Source organism: Tinamus guttatus, unplaced genomic scaffold, assembly GCF_059628265.1.
Source record: "Tinamus guttatus ecotype Peru unplaced genomic scaffold, ASM5962826v1 Tinamus_guttatus_pri_ptg000035l, whole genome shotgun sequence".
Classification (NCBI taxonomy): Eukaryota; Metazoa; Chordata; class Aves; order Tinamiformes; family Tinamidae; genus Tinamus; species Tinamus guttatus.
Genome location: NW_028288569.1, coordinates 8,145,965 through 8,163,748, shown reverse-complemented (window position 1 = coordinate 8,163,748; position 17,784 = coordinate 8,145,965). Strand labels below are relative to the sequence as shown.

Sequence of the window (17,784 nt, the reverse complement as noted above, 5' to 3'; positions counted from 1 at the left end):
AAAGCCTTATTAAAGTCCTAACAAAGGTCTAACACAGGTCCTTTAACTGTAGAAAAAAAAATGATTTTGAACCAACTCCCAGTTGAAAATAAAGTCATAGAGTTTAGAGACTTGCCTCACAGCAGGGTCAAGAAAAAAGGAAATATCAATATTCTTCAATTCTCACTTTCGCTTGGCCCTTCAGCTAGTCCTTCCTTTCAAGGAAAGTATATTCAACCCAGTGATCTTGATACTAGCTTCCAGTTCCTAGGCAATAAAAGCACCAGCACAGAACACCTGAGGAAAACCACAGTCTATAGCTAATTCTTCCCAAGTTAGTGGCGCCACATTTTGAAGAAGGCATTTTTTGTTCTAAATATCTTTGTAAGAGCAACTATCCAGATGAAATCCAGAGAAAGAAAATTCTTCTTTCATAACAACCACAAAATAATGTTATGTTTTGGGTTTTTTTTCCTCCAGAGGATCCTCACAGTGGGGTGTACTATATTTCCTAAATTAAGTACGCTTCAGTTTAAGGTTTTGAATTAACTCGGTTCCTGCTAACTTTCTGGAAGCCACGAAATTATTTGTTTTCACTGTGTACTCACACCTTTTTACCAAGTAGATCTGGACTTTTGCTAGGTTAAAGTGTTCTTTGTGCTGCAAGCCAGGGACACACTTGCCATGCAAATGCAATGCACTAAGTGACACACCTCTAGGTAGATGTGGAAAGCGAGACACGAGTTTATATGCAGAGTCCATGGAATAACCATCTTCATAGCCAGTGGTTCTAGCAAGACAGAGTTTAAAGGGGTTAATCAGTATCCCATTTAGCAGAAGTAGAAATCTTAACTTGGATATTACTTAATTAACCTCTGCAGTGGTTTGGGGGTAAATGATTACCCATAGCTCAGAAGAATAAGAGAATCTAAACGGCCTTGAAATTTGGCTGTATGAAATAATCCTAATCCAGAGGTACATTCAGCATTCGTTTGAAGCCGGTATCTATATTGTTGCATGATTTCTTGGCTAAGGCAGCCCAGAGCAAGTTATCCTTTCTCCTGAAAGCAGAAGAAATGCACCAGTGTGTTTGAGAGTTTTAAGAGAAGCAAAACTGAATCCAGTAAAAAAAAAAAAAAAAAAAAAAATTGTTGGCATTTTAGCCTATTTTTAAATTCAGGAGAGAATGATGTCTTCTCCCTACTCAACACTCTGCTGATTTAACACCTTACCCTTTCCTCACTCTTGCGCTTCTCCTGCACTATAGCTCAGGGAGAAGAGAAGCACCTAACTTTATCTGAGAATTTTCAGTTTCTTGCCTTGTGCTATAGAGCTGCTGGCAGTAGGCAAGGCAAAGAACTCTGGTTCTGGCAGATTCTTACTTTGTAAGTGCTTTTCCCATGGGAACAAGTTTTTGCAGAAGAAAGTATCCCTTTCATTTACTTTAGGAAAACTTTATCACTCTAGACAATGAGTGAAATACTTCACTGAGGAAGCATACCTTTCATAAATATTCACTTCAAAGCAGTCTTTCCATTTAGAAATGAGCTTTTTAGCAGTATCATAAATCTAAAATTTTGCAAGTGGCAGAAAGAGGACAGAACAGCAGTACTCATTACCCAAGGTAAACAGTGCAAAGATTAAGTGATAGAAAGTTACTTGAAAAGTTCTCAACAGGAAAATCGTTGGGAAATGATCTCTCTTAAAAATCAGATCCTCCAAACTGGCTTAGTCCCAGAAGCAAGGACAGACTCTGCTTTACAGACTTCATCCCACCACTTTCTGCACTTATTTTGCAAAACCAAACAAATGCATGATTTTACATACAAATTATCACATTACATTCTGCCCAGTTCTTCTGCCAGACTGAACTTCATTTAAATCACACAAGCACCCTGTCCTACAGGCATCATTGCTTACAAAAACAAATAACTGCACACACTGGATTTAAGACAATGAACCTCCAACAAGAAGCCAAAAGGCACGTGGTTAAGACAGAAGTAGGAAAACACATACACAGTGATCTTAACATAGTTCTGCTATCCTTCCGAGAACTTTGTGAAGCATCCAGTATTCCTCTTAGGTCAGACAGACTGAAAGACATTTCTTCACAGCATCCCTATGAGTAGGAGAAAAAGAGAAAACAAAACCAAAAAACAACAGAGCCATCTCAGTTACGCTGCTCGCTGAGACTCATTCCATGCAGTTACCACCCCTCTGGTGCTCCTGCCTTTAAATCATCTGGCCATGCATTAATGGTGCTTACCCAGTCTGCGTGACTATATAGGAGCAGGGTAAACACGGGCAGGTCTCTAGGGGGCTGAGGGGAGAGGCACACAGAAGGATATGCTTAGCTGGGAGCATTTCTGGTAAATAGAGGTATTCCAAAGGCAAGCCTTAATTGGTTGTGTATAAGCTGTACAATTGCAGGCTGTAATAGGAAGCCTCCTCATTCAGGTACATTTAAATTGTGTCCTCCTGCCAGAGAAGCTGCTTAATCCCATTTTAAGATCCAACCACACCAGTTCCCCCTCTCCCTCCAAACATCACCATAGGGAAGAAAAAAAAAAAAAAAAAGCTATTCTAAGTAATCTGCAGTAATCTTTTCTATTGTTAAAAATGACAAAAGGTAAGAGGGGCAGAAGAGGGAGGCTTACCTTGCAAATGGTATGAAGGAAATGCTGTACCTAAGAAGGAACATTTTAAGAGTCACACAGGGAAGGAATAACCGTCTGTTCCTCTAAACAGATATGTAACTGCAACATGTGCATAGCAGCTATAATGCAGCTTTGAGTTTGTGAGCCAAAGATACACATATCTTTGCGAGTTAACTTCGCTCGGCCAGGTTGTGAAACAACATAGCAAATTCATGGAGCATACTGTGAGAATATCTTAAAACAGTTCTCCTCTAATAGTCTTCAGGCTCTCATGTCTACAGGCAGATGGGGTGAATCTTGAGGGCTGGCTGGATGTTTTTAAATCAGTTCCTGTACTATTTCTGGGGTACTATACAAAGCATACAATGACTTGAAGACAACTGATACTTAATTTGATTAGCACACATGGGTCATTTAACCTGACAAACTGCAGAGGGTCTAAAGGGGAACACAAAAGAGTAATAAACAAACTGCTTAAAAGAGAGTGGCAGGGGGAGACTAGTTTTACCTCAAGCTCACAGAAATTACACAAAAATCAAAGACATTTCTCCCAAAATGGAATCCTAAGCTCCACCTCCAGACTCACTGAAATAGAATAAGAGAGCAAAGAGCAGGAACATGCCTGCTCTTTACAGGGGCTTTGTCTCACCTCTAGATCAGTGAGGTAAAAAATTCTCCTTCCTTTTAATTCTTACAAGGTCAAAATCCTCTGATAATTCAACAAGTGAAGTTAGGTGCAATAGAAAATGGGGTAGGGGAAGGAAATCACATACCATGCCAGGGCAAAAAACTGCAAAATGCAGAAAAGAAGTGCCAGTCCTGCATTGTGCCACTGAAAGGAAGGAAAAAAAAAAAAGAAAACAAACATGAAAAACACAGGACAGTAACTAGCTCACCATGTAAAAATTATTTTTAAAATATATTCCAATTATATATACACAGCAGGACTTAAGTACTCACCCAAAAAGCAGAACACAGTGTTAGTATAAGGCACAACTAGAAGAGAAAAGAATTTCAATGAATTAAAAAAAAAAAAAGCTTTTATAGATACGACATTGCAATGGGTTCCTTCACAGAGACTGTAACGAACTACATATTTCACAGTTACACACAGCTCACAGCTACAGAGGAAGAATAGCAGCAGGTTCCTGCTTCTTCCCACATCCTCCTTGATATTACATGTAAACACCAAGCCTCATCCTTTTTTATAAGACCTTTCCAGTCAAAACTCTTATCTAGTCTTTCCACTTCTCTTCATGCCATGTTGGTTGTTTACTCTCAAGGTTATCATGGGGTTGAAATTATGTAATTACTGAAATAATATAAATTGAAGTTCTAATACACTTTTAAGTATTTCTTAAATAAATTTTCTTAAGATGTTACCAGTTGCCTGCAGCCTCTTCAGATGTTTAGAAAGGAAAAAAAGAAGTGCTTATATCAATTAAATGCTCTGACAACACTCACACTGAAAATTAAAAGGCAATTTTAGACATACATTCAACAACATTACAGAACTTCAAGCTTTCCAAGAGAAAAGTGTAGAAATATAAGAGGGAAGGGGAAAGGAGAGGGGGAAAAAAAAGAAAAAAAAAAAGCAGCACATGCACTTTTAAATGAGAATGAGTCAGAGAATTCTCATTAATTTTCACATGTTGCCCAGTGGAGAGAAACTTCTAAAGACAAAATAATTCCAAAGGATGACATTACTTGAATGTTGAATTTGTTTTGTCATGAAATTAATATTTTATCAAGGCAAAAATACCTATGCAGCTTCTTACAGGACATCAAATAGGAGATAAGACAACAAAGTGATGCAAGAGAGGCTGTTTCTAATAGCTTCCACTGTACAACTTAAAAACCCTAAGATGTTTCCTGTCTGTCATTTCTTACTAAGAAACACAAAAGTATGACAGCAACATGACCTCAAGCACAACGAAACTGTGCATGACTCAGACACAAGCCACGGATCCTTCACGTTCATGTAGCTCATTAACCTGGCTTCAACTCAGACTTTCATAACAGGAAAGTGCCTTTCTGGCGCTACACATATATTGTTACAATAGCGATACACAGGATGTTTTTAAAACAAGGTCTTGAGAAGCAGTCATATCAAAGTCTGTGAAAGGAATTTACAACAGAAATTGTTTCCAAGTTAACACCCAGCAAGAGGGATTCCTTTGATACCTACTAGCATAACAACAGTAGCAATCAAACGAGTAGGCTCAAACATCTTTTTCAGTTGCCTCATTGGTCCCATGAGGAAAGCAGTGCTGTGAAATGGAAAACAAGATGAACACAGAAGATCTAGAGGCAGAAGTGAAATTAGATTCCCGATTAGAGGAGGCTTATTTCATTGTCTGGTGTCATATAGTTCACCAATACGCTATGTTGTTAAGCTAAAAAATACTCCATAATAAGAAAAGAAACAGAATGTACAATGCTCCTCCCTGCTCTTCTTTGCCCGAGCTATTTATTCCATCTCTTTATTCACACAAGCAAAGCAGAGCTGTCAGAATAGAAGCATAGGTGAAGAGCAGCGAGATGATTCGTGACCCAGACTTGCTTAATCTGCTCTTCAAAACACCAGCCCAGGAGCCTGCACCTGGATGGCAAGTGGTCTGTATCCATCTCTCTGTGTAAAGGACTGTTTCACGCCTGTGCCTGCTCTCCAATCCCTCACCAGATTTGCATCCCTCCTTATAGGAGACAGTGATTAATAATATGGCAGGGATTTTGCAAGGTGAAAAGGTGAAACTTTTATCTGAGCTGGTCTTTTTGGTTCACGCATAGCTGCCATACTATATTCCCAGTTCCGCCTCCTCCCAACTCCTTGTTAAGCCTCCTTAGCTTACACAGTTATGTCATTCATGAAATCAGTATGGCTGTGTGTTTCAGGAACCCTTACAACAGTCATGAATGGTTATCAAACAGGTCAAAAAGCTTATTTCCAAAAAATTAAAAAAACAAGAAAATATAGAATTATATGGAATATAGAATTATAAAACTCAACAACACAAAGAACCATTTTTATCTTGGGAGTTTAAACCTCAAGGCTTAAAGCATGAAAAGCTTTAGTGTGATTTTTTTTATGCTCATTAATGTTAATCTGGAATCCACTAGCCAAAGCAAAATAATAAGATTTTTGTTTGTTTGTTTTTTACACCATTTGAAGTCAGTCCTGGAATAGTGTTGCTCTCTAAGATGTAGCAACAAGACAGTGATCCACATAGGCAAATACTCTCATGCAAACACGATGGTTTTTGCCACTCATGCACCTATTCACCTATTGTTCTCCTCCTATTTCCTGCTTTTATCTGGCAAGTGTTATAAACAGAAATTGTTACCTCCCAATAGATGATATATTCCCCAACGTGTAAAACACTGCAAAAAGAATCAATCCTTTCCTTGGTATCCATAGCAGACAGCTGCCCTAAAAAGAAACATTAATGAAAGTGAGGGTTATTTTATTGCAACTGAAATACACCCAAGAAGTGTCACAACGCAAATCAAGCACAAAGAAAACTTTAAGCCCAGAGTGCACAAGGACGTTGGCTGTGCTTACTGACATGCTTTATATAAAAAAGTGACACTGAGGCAAGTGTCTGCAGAGCCCTGGAACGGAGCAAGGGAGCACAGTCACTGCCTGTATACATTTATCAGGGCTCTTCAGCCTCAAACAGGTGACTCGGGAGGGAAGGAGACACAGGAAAAAACGTCCTTACCAAGATAGAGCACAGGCAGCCTATTGCAAAACAGGCAATAAAGCCCTTCACTCTGGTGCCCCAGCTCAATGAGGTTGCATCAATAACCTACAGACAGCAAAGGAGAAAAAGAAAAAAGAAAAAAAAAGAAAAAAAAAAAGGTTATTTACTGAACATGCTCTTGCCACATAGCAAGCAGTACATTTCCCCGAGGCACTGAACTGCTTTTAACCTAAGCAGAGAACCAGCTTCAGCAGCGGCCTCTAAAGCCCGGAGAAGTGGCACTAGCGCGCGGCCTCGCCGCCGCCAACCGTTTCCAACCGCCACCGGGGCGTCCCGCCGGCAGAGCCGCCGCCCGCAGCCCGCACGGAGCGAGAGGAAGGAGGGGAAGGCGGCAGGTGCCGGGAGCGGGGCCGTTACCTCAGCAAGGCCGCTGGGCTCCTCGGCGTCCTGCCCCCGCAGCACCCGCTTCAGCTTGTCCATGCCGCCCGCCTCGGCCCTGCCCCGCGCCGGGACTACCAGCCCCAGCATGCACCACGCCGCCGCGGCCCACCTGCGCCGGGCAGGTAAAGGGCGGCGCGACCGCCGCGGGGGCTGCTGGGGCTTGTAGTCCGCGGGGCGGTGGCGCCGTCAGCGCCGGAGGCGCGCTGGGCTGAGGGACGCGCGGCGGCAACGTCTCGGACGGGGCGAAGTCCGCGTCGCCGGGCGGTTCTCTCGTTTCATTTCGCTGCGACACAAACAGAACTATAAAACGCTGGGTAAATTTTATTCAGCAACATGCAAGAAAGGTTATGAATCGCCACCTGTTAAACTCACCCCGGGCCAGATGGGAGAATTACCCCACTCCCTCTCCCCAAAATTATACATCCGATGAGGTTCTTTTCTCTCAAAAATGGGCTCCAGAAAGCTTGAAAAAGTACTTTATTTTACAGCTCCTCAATAACCCACGTCTTATAACAGAGTCACCAGAAGTGCTCCGGGTTAAAACCGGAGCACTTTCCAAAATAATCTTGTGATTTCTCTACCCCGTGTGTTCCACTCAAATGCACAGCACCCAAAATAGATAGATATCACTTATCTACACATTGAGAGATTTAAGTCCCCTCAAGACAAGCGTATCAGCCAGTCACAAATCAGTAAGTGTGATGGACAACATAAAAAACCCAATATAAGCCACACGTGCACAGCACCCTTCTGGGCGCTGCTCTGCGAGTTTGCCCCACCACAGCCCCATCACACTTCGTGTCAACATCACTCGCCAAACCTGAAGCACTTTTAATTAAGAAAGGCAGATACAATTTCCTTCTCGCCAGCACTTTGCCCTCTTAGTCACTGCTTGCTTTGACTTTAAAATATGTTTTTTAAGCCTCTAAAGCATGCAAAATAATACATCCCTAGAATTAAACAGTGCCATGATTTACTTCCACAGGCAAAATACATCTTCACTAAAAAGTGCTACTTCCACAACAAAATCACCTTTTTTGAAGGGGGAGGGATAATAACCCTTTCCAAAGGTAAGGCTGAAGGTATATCCAGGAAAAAAAAAAAGTCATTTTTACAAACCACTCCTCACAAATCTAAATAAGGTAGGCATATATTATTCCTATTTGTACAAAGAACTGAGGCACAGAAGTGATGTGACTTCGTTATGGTTACAGGGTAAATGAGTGGTAAGAACCACAGCTGGTTCCTGCTTTCCAATCATACGATCACATCATTAGACCTTAGTGCCTCAAAGAGAATAGGGCAGGTATAGAGCAAGAACAAGACGAAACAAGGCAGGTTTGTTTTTATTAAAACTACTCGCTTAGCTGGCAGTACACCTTCCCTAAAAATTTTAGGAGCTTGAGCGAAAACCACCCCTCCAAAGAACTGGTTATACAGTGAACTATGTGGGGGGGTACAGTGTTTGATTACGCAGGGCAGAATATTTAGAATTTTAAGAAAAAAAATCTAGAAGATCAAAATGTATACATTGTAATTTGCTACTTTGACATTTTCTTAAGTATTTTAGGTTTTGTACAAAGTCTATTTTCACCTTTGCTTCTTGCACTTAAAACAGCATGAGTAGTAGACCTTGATGAGTGTTTAGCTCCCTCATTCTTTGGGCAAATCATTAACATAATTTAGAGCTTCCAAAAGACACTTAAGTTTGAAAATGCTTAATCCACAAACTGTTAAGTTAAAATTGAATGTGCACATGAACACATTTCTATTAAAATATAAAGAATTTTAAAAGATTAATCAAAATTACATATTCAGAATACATGATAGCATTCTGCTAAAGCTACATAAGCTCATGTCTCTTAAAACACAAATACCAATATCCTTAAGGGATAACAGAGTAAAAACTCCCCTTTCTTTGCCAGCTGCAATTTACAGTATCAGCATGAGCTGCATAACCATCACACACAGGCACTAGCTGATATGCCCAAGAGAAGGTCAATAGAGAAGAAGGCATTTCCAGGATAGCACACGACCTTGGCAGCTCACCTACCCCCAGCGAGGGTTTCCTGGAGAAATAGGACGAACATGCAGCACCTTTTTGACTGTTCTGGAGTTGAAGGCTCTCCGAAGTATTTTTTAACCTTTATATAGGGTCAAAGGAATACAACTACTTTTGCATCTTACAGCTATTCTTGGATAAAACTAATACTGCTAAGTAAGAAGACCAGATCAGAGTTTCTAATTAGTTATCCATCTGCAGAACAGGACAGGGGACAAGCAAAATTCACAGTTTAGGACCAAAAGCCCCAAATATATGCAGAAAGAACTTTTTTTTAAAAAAAAAAAAAAAACAACAGTTTTCCCTACAGTTTTATGAACTGTAGTAGTGTCTTGGTATCTGAAGCAGGAACAACTTTTGGGGAGTGTTTGTGGCAGAGGTGCAGGCAATACTCCTACCAAGAGTCTTTCTCCATTGCCATTTAGACTGGTGGTGAATTACAGTCTTATCATTAACTCCAGACACAGGTTTGAAATAAGAGAAGATGGAACAACAACAACATCAAAATCAAAACCTGCTTGAAATAAGTTCTGTTTTCATTTAGGGCTACAGAAAAATTAGCCAAACTCTTTATTCCACAAACAGTGAAACCACTCCCCACAAGGGTAATGGGCACATGATCTTCCGTCTACTTCAAGTCCATATAAAGTCTTTATTTATTTAGACTCCAAACATGTGCTTTCCAGTGATGCTTGTGGTTCAGGCTCCAACTTCTCCGGGAATTCTAGCTTTTCACAAATTGTCTCCTTTATGGGCAGATACTGAGAGATCTCGTTAGGTTCCGTGAACAGGGAAGGTGGAACATGCTAAGAAGCAAAAGTTTTACATGAAACAAATGAAAAATGTAATAAAGATGAATTTAACAAGCAGAGTTTTGGGGCACATCTAACCTATATCTCATCTTAGTTTTGAACACTTGAAGCCAGATATAAAATTTACTTTATGACATTAAATGTACACACATACAATAGTTCTTTCTTGCGTGATCAATAAGCTAGGAAATGTATTTAGTATTTTTACATAGCAGACAAGGGCACATGAACCACCAGAGAATTCAAGAGGAGCTGCAATGTTTTAAATTATATTTATAATTTCAGTGTAGCTAGAAGTCCTTTTTATGATTTATTCGAGATGAGACAAAAGCCTCATGAGATCCCATGGTTAATGCCTTCTAGTGATTGCAGCAGACTTGGTGGAGGTACTCAGATTCAGCTATAAATTTTCATGCTTTTCTCAGCACAGATCTCGGTTTTACTATGTCCAAGACTACCATTGTTTAGACATTAATATGAATTACTGATTGCAATTTCATATTTGAGTCACTTATAAAACCAAATAATCTGTATCTTTCGCTGTACATTCCTGTAGATGGCATAGCTACACCATATACAAAATATCTGAAAAAGAAAGCTAGAAAGTTTGAAAGTTTGAGCCCAGAATAAAGACTTTCTATACTACAGAAGTGTGTCCAAAGTAAGTAAAAATGTAACCTATATATTTGTCTACTCCTGATATGCAAGGAATCACACTACTGTTCCAATTACTGCAAATCTAAGCAAAGCAGAAATCTCTCTTCCCCCCCCAACTTCTGCAAGCCGATTTAGGGAGTTCTATGGGAAAAAAAAAATGCAACATATTTTTTCTCCATTAGGAGATACAGAAAAATTATTCAGCCACACAGAGGATCATTTTGAAGCATGAGATAAAAGATGACCTATGCCACTTTAACTTGTATTTCAGAAAAGTATCAAAAGGCTTATAAGTGGAGTTAATGCTTTTTATGGGATCATATTATTAAGGAATGATATAACATATGTTTTGAAAATATAACCATTTTGCAAATATACCCTTGGAAGTCTATTAAAATATTGGTCACTTTTTAAGAGATGAAAAAAAACAAGGGAGAAGGAAAATAAGCAGAATATCCATGGTCATAGTGAATAAAATTCAACAATTGCAACTCTTAAGGTGCCACAAAAGATATTGAACCATTATCAGAATTTTAAGGTGAGGTATTACACTTGCACCAGGAAAAAAATGTCAGTCAGTCTTAACCACAAATACTACTGGGAGGCACATAAGCAGCCCTGAAACTAATGAACATTGAAAATGGCACACCTGCTTTTATGTCTGAACAGTTCTGTTTGGAAGTCTGATAATGCAAAAGCAGAAATAGTAAATCTAGTCCCTATTCTGTCATGTGATTTTTGGAGTTGATGATTTAGAAATGACCATCTACCCTGAAATAAGCCCTGCACAAGTAGAGGAAGTTTTCCTCTCCAAAGATTCAAAACTTAACAGGGAAAGATTTACAAATACAGTATTTTCCACGCTGATAATAAAACCAAACAAAAAAAAAGAAAAAATACTTTTAAAATACCTTTAAACTTGATATTTTGCTTTCTCTGGATGTATATTCTCGTAACATGTAGGCCTTGTCAGCCTAATGGGAAAAAAATGCAAAAATTGATTATAAAATTATAATTTATTATCAGTGAAAGATGAGCTCTGTAAATGCACTGAATTTAGTAATCATTACAATTTGTTTGATCAAAGATTCTCACCTGGGAGAAGAGATACGCATTCAGTGACAAGAGAAAGGAATGGAAGAAGGTTAGGGAAGGAACCAATTTTGCTAAAAGTCCCTTCTCTGTTCACAAGAGAGCTATGATTAAATATATCTGCTAATTTTAATTCAACTGAAACTCCTATAATCAGTATTAGTAGAGCTAAACAGAACAGGCAAATCACAACTATATATTCTATATTGTTTACAAGATGCCTGGACTCAGTGTTGTATGGACAGTTATTTGCAGAGTAGAACTTGTAGCCACATGGTAGACAAGTCAAGAAGATACACTTGGAACCCAGGAGCTTATAAAAGACAACTGAAAGTCCAGTTCAGTAACATCTACTCCTCAAAACATCAGTATTATGTTGCAGGAATATCAGCAGGTCCTCTCTGAAAGCAATACTTAAAGGAACCATCTGTAAAATGCAAACGATATAAAGAATAAATGCTCACCTCATGGTGAAGCCTTGTATCATTCATCCTGATAAGCACGCCATCAACTCGCAAGAAAAACCTCAATAACACAAAAAAGCTGGAAGGCATAACTCTCTGCAAAAATAAAGATATTCATTTCAGAATATTACGAAGTTCTTCCTTCAGGTATGCACTTTTTAGGTCCAAATATTGAAGCAACTGATAAAAACAAGAATAGTATATCATAGCTTTCAATAAGATTATATCTGTAAAACTATGAAGACTATACCAAAACCAACCAACCAAAACAAACAAACAAAAAAAACCACCACACCCCCACATCACATTCACATTTTCAACTTTATATCCCAGAAGGCAGAGAGCGCTACATTTTACATGCATTAACCAGAAGCCTCTTGTACACACCCCTCAGTACTCACTATTTTTACACTCAAACTAGATACTCCATGATCATGAAGTTCATCTTCAAACAGAAGGACTTCCTCAAAAAACATAATTTGCTCCCTGGCTTTCAATTTCTCTGTGTTTATGTGTTCTGTTGTAGGTACAACCTGAAAAACAAGATTAAGAACTCTTTAACACCTTGATTGCATAGATGTTAAGATATGTAAAACTTCTCTTTATCTTGAAAATCCTACACTTGATAGATTTCTAAAGGGAAACACTTTAGAATGCTTGGCTAAAGACATATAGAAGAGGAAAAGATAAAGTTAATACCAAAATTTTTTAGAGGAAATGTCAACCAAAGCAAAAATCAAAAATGGAAAATTCTAAATAAAATCACCTACAGGAAACAGGCTTGGTAAGGTTGTAGTTGCAACAATTCTGCCTGCATTCTGCACTTAAGAACATTAGAAGAATTCCAAGTTTAAAGTATGATTGGAAAGTTCTACGTTATTAGTAGTATTCCACACTATTTAATTCCTAGCAAACTACAGGCCCTAAACAGTTCTGTAAAAAGTCTTTCTTTAAAAAGGAAATATTAGTATATTTTCCATCTTGTCCTTTCTATAAAAATCCATACACTTCTATTGCCTAAAGACTATGAGTACACAAGCTGGTAGTTTTATCCTATACTTTTAATTCTGATATAACTTAAGTGATCTATAACTAAACCAATCCTAGTGAATTAATATACTGCTTAGCAACAGCAAATAGAAATTTGGAACATCAATTTTTCTTTAAGTAAATAAAGACAAGGGAGGATCTGCCACAATTTAAATATGAATTATTGTTTCAAAAAACAAAGCCACTGAAAGCAGGCAGACCTGGGTACCTGATCGCAAAGCCCAGAGCAAGAAACACAGAGTAAAGGCACCAGAGAACTACACAGTTGAAACAGTTTGGTTGCATCTGAGGAGCTCAGGACTTCAAAGAGGGATTCAGGAAGCACTGAAGATTCTTCTGTGCTTTACTTCTTTGAAGAAGTTCTTAAACAGGGACATTTGAGAACCTTTTATATAATCATAAGATGCTTAAAAATTTAACATGGGGTATAATTCAATAAAAAAATTAAAAGCTGAGACATGAATAGTCTAAAATATACTTTGAAGTCAGAAACTTTTCAGTTCTGTGAACCATACTTTCTGAAAGGGAGACCATAGTTAAAAAAGTGCTCGACTGAAACACTATGTAATAAACATTCAAGGAGAAAATAAGTCACCTTTAATGTTACAGTATCTCCCAGCAATGTTCCTTTGTAGTCTGTTGTATAAGTCCAATCATATGGTTTGACAACTTCCTTAGTGTGCTCAGTTTCACTCCTTAACAAAGGAAAAAGAACTTAGCCCGCTTTGTCATAATTCCTTGAAGAAATTACAACCTCACATAAGACTCAGGCCCTCATTTTTCAGAAAGTTAAACATCCCCCATGCTAGAATTATGTCAAGACTGAACTACAGTGTTACTTCTTTCACAACATCTATGTCATGCAGCAAATTATGAAATCATTATCAGAATTCCCATGAAAGCCCTATCTTAGTCTCATCAGTTAAAATAAAGATTTTCATTCAATGTTTTTGAAAATTCTATAGCTCAAGATCTTTTTTCTTTAAGAGACAGAAAGCAACGTGCAGACAACACTCAGCTGTTGTTATCACTGCACTTCACATGAATTTTAGTACTTTGATTTCTCTTCATGATTTATTCATAGGTGCTCTCCCACTAATTTGCTATGTACTAAGCAGTACAATTAGTTTTTATGCATAATTATTACTCTTGAATGTGTGCAGCATTCTGCACTTTGAATATCAAAAGACAGTCTTGCAATGCTTAGGGCCCTATGATTTTGAATAGGAACAGCATTAAGCCATGTTAAGTGCCATTTATTTTAAGAAAGTCTCAATATAGCTTAAGATATATAATTAAAGTTCAGCAAATAGGATGATTATGGCCAAAAACAAACAAATTAGTTTACTTTTATAATCTCATGGTACATGCACAGTAGGAAGAAATGCAGCATGGTATTCAAGATTTCTAGTTCTCAGCCTGTACCTTTAACTGCTTTATCCCAGCTTCCCCTATAAAACATTATTACTTGCCCACTGATTATAAAATACTGTACCTGCTCTCTTGCCACTCCTCTGCACAAGCCACTTTGATCATACCTTGGCAATTATTGACACATTTTAAAGCATCTGTTGCATTGAACTCAATTCCAAAACCATGGTCATGTTGTATTCTTAGGATATTGTCTCCAAACATCATTTCTGGCAGGGAAGGCATGTGCAATTCGTCAGCCAACCTGCACAGAGAGAGAAAAAGCTTAGATGAAGAGGCACTTTGTGATTGTACCAGCCACATAAAAACAGCCTGTGTCTTCAAATAAGGAAGTATTACTTGGACCACAATCACTTGGAAGCAATATCATCAATACATTTTTACAAAACTTTGTTATTTTCCCCTATTTAAAAGTGTCATGAATTGCAGAATCATTGATCAGAAGTGCCTTTTCCAATGTAAAAGTATTGCTACATCTTTCTCTCTTCAGTCCTGTACAGAAGTCTCATATGTGGGAAAATAAAAGTATCCAAGAAGCATAATTTTATCATCTTTCAGACAGCAGAGAAAACCCTGGATGGTCCATGAGCTACATTTGCAGGTTCTTCAGTAATTGCTTAAAGAAAGAGCACTTATCCCCAGCAAGTTTAAATCACTCCACAGCGGTCCATACTTCCATCCTTAGAAGCCTACAAGAAGAAGATGAAAACAACCCAAGCAGACTACCTTAGAGGTGAAGTGCAGGAGATAACTCTCTCTGAACCTAGGAAGGTAGTGATTTGAGCACAGTAATGTGCATTGGCATTGGCAACCTCTAAGCACACAAGCCACAGATTTTGTGCTTACACACACATACCCCACTTCATATCTTCACTGAATGCATTCACCACAAGGCTTCATGCATTTCCTCCCCATCTCTACCTACCTGCTTTAGCTTAAAAAGAACAAGAACTGTGAAGGGAAGAAAACTTTAGGAAATACATTTAAACAAAAGGATTAAAAAATTGCAGCTCACAACTTTGCTATTGATAAATAGTAAGATGTTTCTGCATAAAAGTGTTATTTCACTAGCAATGCATACAAAAGAACATTACACTGATCAATTTGAAGTAAAAATAGCAGATTCATAGACCTGATGAATAAGATTCTATGTTTTCCTAGAGGAGGCAGCATAAAATTTTAAGCTACCCATTTCATGTAGTGCAGCCCCTCGTTCAGCAAAAAACAACTCTAGCCTGATAGAGAGTTCTGCCCCTATGGCATATTTAATCGCTCACCTTCTTCATAGGCTGCTCAGGGTTTTTTGTGGCATGTTTGCTAGAAATAAAAGTCCTGCAGGTAATAACTATGTTATGCAAGTAATAAAAAACAAGGCAAAATGTCAAAAGAAATGCATTATAAAATGAAACCGACTAACAGCACTGCAACTGGGGAGTGACTCTTCATATTTGAGGTAGAGGAATGGTTTATTTTTTGCACTCTCATGCCAAGAGGGGCTTGAAAGCTGCTAATTTTGGTCTTCCCTACCCTGCAAAATCTTTTCTGTTCTTTCAGTCTTGAAAAACATGGAGAAGGATGAATAAAATTTCTGCAGGAAAGAAAAAAGTAAGATCACCAACACAAGTGTTTATTATAAAGCAGCTACAGTTTAAGAAACTGAAAAATTTAGAAGAGAGGCACAGTAGATAACCTGGCTTCTGGATGACAGTTCAGCTCTAGCTCCAGGTCACACACAATGAAAAGTTAACATCCTCCCGAGTATAAGAATACAGATCTTCATCTTTGTGACCCAGCATCTTGCAAGAGAAGTCTTCACAACCACAAATGGGATATAACACACAAATGAAAAATGGAATATAGTGCAGCCCAGATAAAGTTGAACTGCATGTCTTGTCCTCTTTATAGAATGACCACTAAAACATTATTTTTTTTATGTAACTGCAAGAACCACAGCATCATTAGTTGAAGTCATTCAATGCATGATTATTTTATCCACTGACTACAGCATAAAATGAAGAAATGAATGGCATCCACCTAAACCAGAAAACTAAGCATGTGTGTATATATACATTTTTTCCTTTACATAAAACAAGAAAAAAAGGCATAAAACTTCAAGAGATGAGAGTTTAGTAAATAGGCTTACTCTCAGAGAAGTTACAAGCAAAACAAACCTAAACATATATAGGATGACTACTAAAATTCTCACCTGCTTGCTACAAAAACACCAAGAAAGACCTGACCAATTCATCTGCCTGTAAGCATAGCCATGGCTCTAAACAGCTGAGCTGTCCAGAGCTACGGTAGCAAATCTGACTTCAAGTACCTGATGCTGACAGAGGCATTTTCCCAACTGTTTTTTACAGCAGTGGAAACAACTATTACAATGAGAGGACAGTTACTGCATTCTTAACAAAACCCACTACCTTAAAAGAGCCATTAGCATTGGACAGCTTATAGGAATCAATAAGCTACAACTTATAAAGTCCTTAATTATTCATAAAAAGAGAAGTAAAACAAGCTTGTAGGACCACAGAAGCCCACATTTCCAACAGAAAAGCATTAGCAGTTATTAAAAAAAAAAAAGTAACCAAAAAAAAAAAAACAGAACCAAAAGCCGCCACATTTGTAAATTGAATGACCCTTCCCCCCTTCCCCAACCAAAGCCACACTCGCAAAAGGAGGAAGGGCAAAAAGAAGGAGCTGCTGGGAGCTAGAGACGTTCTCCCGCCGCAGGAGAACCGCTCACATTGCGCCGCCTCAGTCCGGTCCGGTCCCTCCTCACCTCTCGGCCTGCGCCGACTTCATGATGTGCGTGCGAGCGGCGCTCAGCTTCCAGGGCCCGAAGGTGAAGTCGCGGCGGCTACTCTGGAAGACGGGGTGCATGGCGGCGGCGGCGGCTCCACCGAGCAGGCGGCAGCAGCGCAAGAGGGATACGAGAAGCGGCAGCAACTGCTGTTAGCCCCGCCCCACCCGGAGGCCGCTAACGGTAACGGCACCGCTAAGGCCTCCGCGGACTTCCGCTTCCGGGTCGCAAAGCGCGCAGCCGTGGGAAAAGCCATGGCGGCCGCGAGAGGAAAAACGCGGCCGGGCGTGGGGCGTGACGTCACGAGAGGACGGCCAGGGCGCCATGATGAGTGCGGGCAGAGGCCCAAAGACCCAGGAGGAAGGGCTGGGGAAGCACACAGAAGCCTATCGGGATCGAGCGTCGCTGTGTGTTCTTTGCGATTTTGCCGTTTGAAAAGCTGTTTTCTTTTTTGCATCACCAGGAGACAGAACTCCCTAGGAAACTCGTGTAGCACGCGAGCCCCGTGTGCTGCTCTGGGCGGCTGTGGTGTTGCAGCAGGCTGAGAGCAGCGGTGGGGATCTGACACACTGCTCTCCAACAGCTGTGTCCCCCTGAGACCCGTCATCTCACCCTAAATTACCGAGCGAGGC

At 39.4% G+C, this 17,784-nt stretch overlaps 2 protein-coding genes across 2 annotated transcripts; both read right to left on the bottom strand.

The window, feature by feature from the left end:
- Positions 1-1,825: 1,825 nt before the first annotated feature.
- Positions 1,826-6,825, bottom strand: SFT2D2 (SFT2 domain containing 2). The gene is made up of 8 exons (XM_088533934.1): positions 6,758-6,825; positions 6,359-6,445; positions 5,981-6,066; positions 4,825-4,906; positions 3,597-3,632; positions 3,410-3,468; positions 2,637-2,666; positions 1,826-2,098 (listed from the first exon to the last, which is right to left on the bottom strand). Exons 1-8 carry the CDS (start codon positions 6,818-6,820, stop codon positions 2,059-2,061), a joined length of 483 nt encoding a protein of 160 aa, XP_088390060.1. The 5' UTR covers positions 6,821-6,825; the 3' UTR covers positions 1,826-2,058.
- A 2,513-nt stretch (positions 6,826-9,338) lies between these two features.
- On the bottom strand, positions 9,339-17,334 carry TIPRL (TOR signaling pathway regulator). The gene is made up of 7 exons (XM_010222259.2): positions 17,132-17,334; positions 14,414-14,593; positions 13,514-13,613; positions 12,270-12,401; positions 11,869-11,964; positions 11,224-11,286; positions 9,339-9,649 (listed from the first exon to the last, which is right to left on the bottom strand). Exons 1-7 carry the CDS (start codon positions 17,230-17,232, stop codon positions 9,500-9,502), a joined length of 822 nt encoding a protein of 273 aa, XP_010220561.2. The 5' UTR covers positions 17,233-17,334; the 3' UTR covers positions 9,339-9,499.
- Between the last annotated feature and the right edge of the window lie 450 nt (positions 17,335-17,784).

Excerpts from the sequence above, each read along its gene's own strand:
- SFT2D2 (XM_088533934.1), bottom strand. The coding sequence starts at position 6,820 with ATGGACAAGCTGAAGCGGGTGCTGCGGGGGCAGGACGCCGAGGAGCCC. Across the intron at positions 6,446-6,757 it reads AGCCCAGCGGCCTTGCTGAG|GTTATTGATGCAACCTCATT; the intron begins GTAACGGCCCCG and ends TGCTGTCTGTAG. Across the intron at positions 2,099-2,636 it reads TCCTTCATACCATTTGCAAG|GGATGCTGTGAAGAAATGTC; the intron begins GTAAGCCTCCCT and ends TCCTACTCATAG.
- TIPRL (XM_010222259.2), bottom strand. The coding sequence starts at position 17,232 with ATGCACCCCGTCTTCCAGAGTAGCCGCCGCGACTTCACCTTCGGGCCC. Across the intron at positions 14,594-17,131 it reads AAGTCGGCGCAGGCCGAGAG|GTTGGCTGACGAATTGCACA; the intron begins GTGAGGAGGGAC and ends CTCTCTGTGCAG. Across the intron at positions 11,287-11,868 it reads ATACAAGGCTTCACCATGAG|GCTGACAAGGCCTACATGTT; the intron begins GTGAGCATTTAT and ends TTTTCCCATTAG.